General features: G+C 39.7%; 1 protein-coding gene across 2 annotated transcripts in view; it reads left to right on the plus strand.

Moving 5' to 3' along the window:
• LOC135096155 (transmembrane protein 164-like) overlaps positions 1 to 7500 on the plus strand; it is an 11421-nt gene that overhangs the window by 1135 nt on the left and 2786 nt on the right. Inside the window, exons 2-6 of one of the 2 annotated variants that reach the window (XM_063997467.1) lie at positions 3646 to 3864; positions 5039 to 5171; positions 6395 to 6590; positions 6904 to 7004; positions 7162 to 7335. In XM_063997467.1, the coding sequence (XP_063853537.1) occupies positions 3647 to 3864; positions 5039 to 5171; positions 6395 to 6590; positions 6904 to 7004; positions 7162 to 7335 (822 nt within the window). In that variant the 5' untranslated portion in view covers position 3646. The remainder of the gene's footprint in view (positions 1 to 3645; positions 3865 to 5038; positions 5172 to 6394; positions 6591 to 6903; positions 7005 to 7161; positions 7336 to 7500) is intronic. The other variant, XM_063997468.1, reaches the window with a different exon arrangement.

Consider the following 7500-nt stretch of genomic DNA (forward strand, 5'->3'; position numbering starts at 1 on the left):
TTAAATTTAAATTGTCCTGCTGTTCTGTCAGGTTAGGTTAGGTTAGTTAGGTTTAATTTAGCGAAGTTTAAATTTAGATTGTCCTGCTGTTCTTTCTGTTAGGTTAGTTAGGTTAGGTTAGGTTAGTTAGGTTTAATTTAGCGAAGTTTAAATTTAGATTGTCCTGCTGTTCTTTCTGTTAGGTTAGTTAGGTTAGGTTAGGTTAGTTAGGTTTAATTTAGCGAAGTTTAAATTTAGATTGTCCTGCTGTTCTTTCTGTTAGGTTAGTTAGGTTAGGTTAGGTTAGTTAGGTTTAATTTAGCGAAGTTTAAATTTAGATTGTCCTGCTGTTCTTTCTGTTAGGTTAGGTTAGTTAGGTTTAATTTAGCGAAGTTTGAATTTAAATTGTCCTGCTGTTCTGTCAGTTAGGTTAGGTTAGGTTTAATTTAGCGAAGTTTAAATTTAGATTGTCCTGCTGTTCTTTCTGTTAGGTTAGGTTAGGTTAGGTTTAATTTAGCGAAGTTTAAATTTAAATTGTCCTGCTGTTCTTTCTGTTAGGTTAGGTTAGGTTAGGTTTAATTTAGCGAAGTTTAAATTTAAATTGTTCTGCTGTTCTTTCTGTTAGGTTAGGTTAGGTTTAATTTAGCGAAGTTTTAATTTAAATTGTCCTGCTGTTCTTTCTGTTAGGTTAGGTTAGGTTTAATTTAGCGAAGTTTAAATTTAAATTGTCCTGCTGTTCTGTCAGTTAGGTTAGGTTAGGTTTAATTTAGCGAAGTTTAAATTTAAATTGTCCTGCTGTTCTTTCTGTTAGGTTAGGTTAGTTAGGTTTAATTTAGCGAAGTTAGGTTAGGTTAGGTTAGGTTTAATTTAGCGAAGTTAGGTTAGGTTAGGTTAGGTTTAATTTAGCGAAGTGTGTGTGTGAAATTTAATTTAGCGAAGTGAAATTTTCCCCCTTGACGTGATGAAATTGTTCCACTGTTCTGGCTGTTAGGTTAGTGTAGTTAGGTTTAATTGAGCGAAGTTTGGGTTAGTTTGTGTTAATCAAGGTTAGGTTAGGTTAGTTAAGTTAGGTTAGGTTAGGTTAGGTTAGGTTTGGTTAAGTTAGGTTAGGTTAGGTTAGGTTAATTTGGTTAGGTTAGGTTAGGTTAATTTGGTTAGGTTAGGTTAGGTTAGGTTAATTTGGGTTAGGTTAGGTTAGTTAGGTTAGGTTAATTTGGTTAGGTTAGGTTAGGTCAGGTCAGGTCAGGTCATGTTAGGCTGAGCTGGTATACTATGCTTAATATGTCAGTATTTTCAGTTTGATATATTAATTAAACAGGTAAATTTGGCAACACATGTACAAACACAGCAACCGTGTGTGTGTCGTGTCACAATCCTGTACAGTACATGAACAAAACTAGAACCATTGATAATTTTCTCCTAACGACCTGCGACCTGACCACCCCTGGGACGAACCTTAACGGCCGTCACTCTTTCACAACACCTTGCCGAGTAGTGTTGCCAGCAGCGGCTCGTGGCGTGCGGTGATGCGCTGCCTACCTGAAGACAGTCGTGAAATTAATTAACCGCGCTATCATAACATTCTGGAGTCGCTAATCTTGCCTGTATCTCCCACAATGCAATTCCTCGGCCTCTCGTCTTTCACTGCGCCCACCCACGTCACACTGCGCGGCTGTCTCACCGTCACAAAACCTCACATAAATTGAAGTGTCATTTTAAATATTTGTGCAGTGTACCGCGCCCTCCTCATCGCTCCTGTTAAAGATTGTACCTGGATCTTTATTCCAGTGATGCGGCGGCTGTGTCTGGTGTACGTGTGGTGGTGATAACGCGATGCATATTAATGATTTGACTTTGAGGCTTCTCCATAACCATCTGTGTGTACTTTGCATCACTGGCTTGTCACTGTCCCCCCCCCAGACTGTTGCAATTGAAAATAACGCATCTTATTTTATTCTCCCTCTCCCCCCCGCGACCCTGGCCCTGTGGGGAGCTAGGGAGGGGAGAAAAATTTAGATAAGATGCAAAATTTGAAGATGGGAAGTTTATAGCATTTCCTAACTTAATTATCCTCTCCCTCCTCCCTCCCTCCACCTGCAAGGCTCCCCACCCCCTGCTTCCACTCCTCCCCTCCCCCCTCCACCGACTAACCCCCCTTTCTCTCCCCCATCTCTTCAAAAATAATAAGCTTAATTTTGTCTCCCCTCTCTCCACCCACTAACCTCCCTGACACATCCTCCCCATTGACCCTCCCTGTCTTGCCCTCCCCACCCACCCTTGAGGTCAAAGTTCGTCTATCAATATTTAAGTGCGATTTGCCGTTGGTCACATCTCGGCAAGCACACAGCCACAGCACCACAGACTGATGCGCTCCGAGTGTCCGAGTGTCCGAGTGTCCGGCAAGATCATGCTTAGTTGGAATATTGAAGGGCAGGTCAAAAGGTCACAGTTAGGTCACAGTTAGATATGCCAGTGAAAGGGTTGTGGTAGCATAATTTCTGGCACACACACACACACACACACACACACACACACACACACACACACACACACACATTTTTTTTCGAGATTAATTTTTTCCCAAACATTAAACTAATTAAACGTTTGGAAGTCTAACCCTTTTTATTGAATTTATCCTTGTAGTAAATGGTTTTAGTGTTTAATTAATGTTTATTGCAATGAAAGGGTTAAATTTGTCATCTGTGAGTACCCTATGCATTTCAGCCCACTCCCCCCCCTTTCCCCCCCCCTCCCCTCCACCCACTGCCTCCTTCCCCCGCCACCTCTGCCCCCCAGTAGTCCTCCAGCTGCCATGTTTGTGATGTAGTGATGTGTGTGTGTTTGTGTGTGTGTGTGTGTGTGTGTGTGTGTGTGTGTGTGTGTGTGTGTGTGTGATTACTGGTCTTGTATACTACTACTACTACTACTACTACTACTACTACTACTACTACTACTACTACTACTACTACTACTACTACTACTACTACTACTACCCAATATGCAAACTAACCTAACTTAATCTAACTTAACAAAATACTTATCTTGCAGGTCTTTAGATAAAAATTTTAGCACCACCACCACTGCCACCAGCACCACCACCCCCCTCCCTGCTACCACTACTACAACTACTAACATTCACAAATTTAAAAAAACCTAAGAAATTCAAAATACCACCACCACCACCACCACCACAAAGAAAAACTCCAAATAAACGCAAACATTACCACAAAATACCCAAAACAGAAAAATAGCCCAAAAACAGCCCAAAGTAACCAGAAAAACCGCTCATTATAATAAAAAGGAGCCCAAAACGACTCAAACCACCAGAAACAGCCCAAAAACAAGAAAAACAGCCCAAAATAACAAAACAGCCCAAAACAAAGCCAAAAACACAATAATAGCCCAAAACAACAAAAAAAACAACCAGAAACAAAAAACTGCCAAAAACAGCAAAAAACAAAAAAAAAACTAAAAAAACAGCCCAAACCAACACAAAAATAGCCAAAAAAGTAGCCCCCCAAAAAACAGCCAAAACCAAAACAACAAAAATAGCCCAAAAACAAAAAAATAGCCCAAAAAACAAAAATTGCCCCAAAAAACAAAAAAAACCTGCCAAAACCACCAGCACCATCACCACCATCACCATCATCCCCTTTTCCCCCACAGGATGGCGTTTGGTGACCGCTACAGCTGGGAAAACGTTTTAGACTGGAGTTATGGTGGTGTTGACCCAAGTATCCCCGGTAATGGAGGGCCGAATTGCGCTTCTTTCCTCTCGATGCACAGAAGGCTGCTGGAGACGCTGTTGGGCTGTGCTGTTCCGCTGTTCTACGTGTTCTGGGGCTATTCCTACATCAGCTGCCCGACTTCATATAAGTTTATTAGGTAATGGGGTCATGGCGCATCTGGGGGCTAAAAGGGTTTTCATGGTTAGTTCTCATAGTGTGGTTCATTTGTTTGTTTCGTGTTTTTTTTTTTTTTTTTAGTTTTTTTTTTTTTTTTATTCATTATTTGGTGCTTTGGTGTGTTTTTGTGATTTTATTTATTGAGTTTTGTTTTATTTTTGGGGTCTCGATTGTTTTTTTTTTTTTTTTAGTTTGGATGTTTTTTTATGTTTTTCTACGGTGTTTTGTGTTTATTTTATTTATTTTATTATTTTTCGGCGTTTTCGGTGTTTTTTTTTTTTATTCTAGGGTTCTCATGGCTTCTTAGTTCTCAAAGTGTGGTTTATTTGTTTGTTTCGTGTTTCTTTGTGTTTTTTATTTGTTTTTTGGTGTTTTTGTTCATTTTCGGTGCTTTGGTGTTTTTTTTTATTTATTTTTTATTTGTTATTATTGTTTGAGTGTATTTTTTTTTTATTTTTGGGTCTTTCGAGTGTTTTATTGTTTTTTTAGGTTTTGTGTTTTTTATTTTTTATTTGGGGGATTTTTATTTATTTTTTTATTTTACGTTTTTTTTCGGTGTTTTGGTGTTTTTTTTGTTTTTTTTTACTTTTTGGGTTTATTTACTTATTTATTAATTTATTTATTAGTTTTCGAGTATTTATTTATTTATTTATTTTTGTGTTTTATGGTGATTTTTTTTGTAGTTTTCGAGTGTTTTATTTATTTATTTATTCGTTTTTTACTTATTGAGTTTTTTTTTTCAGATTTTGAGTGTTTATAAGATTTTTTTTTGAGTGTTTAAGTGTTTATATATATATATATATATATATATATATATATATATATATATATATATATATATATATATATATATATATATATATATATATTATCTTTTCAAATGTTTAAGTATTCTTTATTTTTTTTACTTTCACACGTAAACACTGACAACACAGCAAAACACCCATAAAACAGCAAAATACCCACAAAACACCACAAAAACACAGCAAAACACCACAAAAACACAGCAAAACACCACAAAAACACAACAAAACACCACAAAACACTTAAACACCCACAAAACACAGCAAAACACCCACAAAACACTGCAAAATACCACCAAAATTAATAAACACATCTTTTCTCCCATCACCTGCCCCCCGCCACCCCTGTAGGAAGGACCGCGGGGGCAAGAGAGCGCTACTGGTGCTAGTGTCAATGATATTTGGTATGGAAGTTGGATTTAAGCTTGCCAGTAAACAGATTATCTACCTTCTAAACCCCTGCCATGTCACCACGGCCATACAGGTGAGAGAGAGAGAGAGAGACTTTCTTCTATATTCTAGTCAGTCGTCTTCTTCCTCCTCCTCCTCCTCCTCCTTTTCTTCTTCTTCATTCTCTCTCTAATTCTCTTTAACGTTGAAACAAAGAAAATGAAAAGAAAGGAAGAAATGAGAGAGAGAGAGAGAGAGAGAGAGAGAGAGAGAGAGAGAGAGAGAGAGAGAGAGAGAGAGAGAGAGAGAGAGAGACTTTCTTTTATATTCTAGTCAGTCGTCTTCTTCCTCCTCCTCCTCCTCCTCCTTTTCTTCTTCTTCATTCTCTCTCTAATTTTCTCTAAAGTTGAAACAAAGAAAATGAAAAGAAAGGAAGAAATGAGAGAGAGAGAGAGAGAGAGAGAGAGAGAGAGAGAGAGAGACTTTCTTTTATATTCTACTAGTCTTCCTCCTCCTCCTCCTCCTCCTTTTCTTCTTCATTCTCTCTAATTTTTTTTAAAGTTGAAACAAAGAAAATTAAAAGAAAGGAAGAAATGAGAGAGAGAGAGAGAGAGAGAGAGAGAGAGAGAGAGAGAGAGAGAGAGAGAGAGAGAGAGACTTTCTTCTATATTCTACTCATCTTCTTCCTCCTCCTCCTCCTCCTTTTCTTCTTCTTCATTCTCTCTCTAATTCTCTTTAAAGTTGAAACAAAGAAAATGAAAGGAATAAATAGAGAGAGAGAGAGAGAGAGAGAGAGAGAGAGAGAGAGAGAGAGAGAGAGAGAGAGAGAGAGAGAGAGAGAGACTTTCTTTTATATTCTACTCAGAAATGAAGAAATGAGAGAGAGAGAGAGAGAGAGAGAGAGAGAGAGAGAGAGAGAGAGAGAGATTACGGTGAATTTAGTCATTACAATATTAAATAGTGTAGAGGAGGAGGAGGAGGAGGAAGACAAGAAGAAGAAGAAGAAGAGGATGTGTGTGTGTGTGTGTGTGTGTGTGTGTGTGTGTGTGTGTGTGTGTTATGTAGTTTTTGTTATTGTGTTTAATCTATAAGGAGAAGAAGAAGAGGAGGAGTGTGTGTGTGTGTGTGTGTGTGTGTGTGTGTGTGTGTGTGTGTGTGTGTGTGTGTGTATGTGTATGTGTGCGTGCATTTGTTATCATTCCATCATCCTTATCATCAATTAATCTTATACTCTAATTATCTCCCAAACAAGCTTAATCACAATCTTTTCTCCCCTCTCCCCACCACTCCCTGCCCCTCACCACCCCACCCCTGCAGATTTACCTCCTAGCGGCACCCCCGAGCCGGTTCGTCACAGCTGTATTCCGAGTGCATTTAAATTTCCTGAATGGGGCAGTACTAGCGCTGGTATTTCCTGTCACCAACTCCCGGCAGCTTCCGTTTGAGGTGGAGATGTACTGGGTGGAACACGTGATGATGCTGGTGACCCCTTACTACCTCCTGCGGCTTGGGGGTGAGTGGGGCGACCTGCGGCTGAGTTAGGTTAGGTTACGTGGATGAATGGATGGGTTAAAAAGGATATTTTGTTGTATTGGATGAAAACACACGCACGCACGCACACACACACAGGCAAAAATTAATTAATAAACAGACACACAAACGCATAAATAAAAAACACAAATATAAACAAACAAACAAAGAAATAGACACAGGTAAAGAAATAGACACACACAAACAAACAAACAAACACAAACAAATGAAAAAAACAAAAAAATAACTCACACACACACACACACACACACTCACCCCCTCCCTTCCCCCCGCAGGTGTGTACACAGTGGAGGACCAATGGGACATGAGCTGGACGATCATGTCTTTGGGAATTCTGCTTATATATCACTTTCTTCCCCTCCAACTCATCGGCATGGTGAGAGAGAGAGAGAGAGAGAGAGAGAAGCAATAATGATAAAAATAATGATAATGAGAGAGAGAGAGAATATATACAACCCTGATTTAACCACACCCTCTTTTCACCCCTCCCCCACCCACCCCCCACCCCCTGCACCCTCCCCCCACCCCCCCAGCAGCTCTCCCAAGTGAACCTCAACAACATGCTGTGCCCGGCCATCAGCGACCCGTTTTATGGCCCTAACTACCGAATTGCGGCCATGTTCCACCAGTCCCTGTGTGTGCCTCTCATCAGCAAGTCGTTCTGCTTTGTTGCGAATTTCTTCATCACCAAGTTTCCCCCGACTAAGGTAATGTGGGGGGGAGGGGGTTGGGGGGTATAGGAAGAAGAGGAGGAGGAGGAGGGGGGTAGGAAGATAAATAGAAGAGGAGGAATTGTAGTATTAGGAAGAGGAGGAAGAAGACAGGTAGTATTGGAGGAGGAGGAGGAGGAAGAGAAGTTGAACAAGAAGAGG

The sequence above is a fragment of the Scylla paramamosain genome, unplaced genomic scaffold, assembly GCF_035594125.1.
Source record: "Scylla paramamosain isolate STU-SP2022 unplaced genomic scaffold, ASM3559412v1 Contig3, whole genome shotgun sequence".
In the NCBI taxonomy this organism is placed as follows: domain Eukaryota; kingdom Metazoa; phylum Arthropoda; class Malacostraca; order Decapoda; family Portunidae; genus Scylla; species Scylla paramamosain.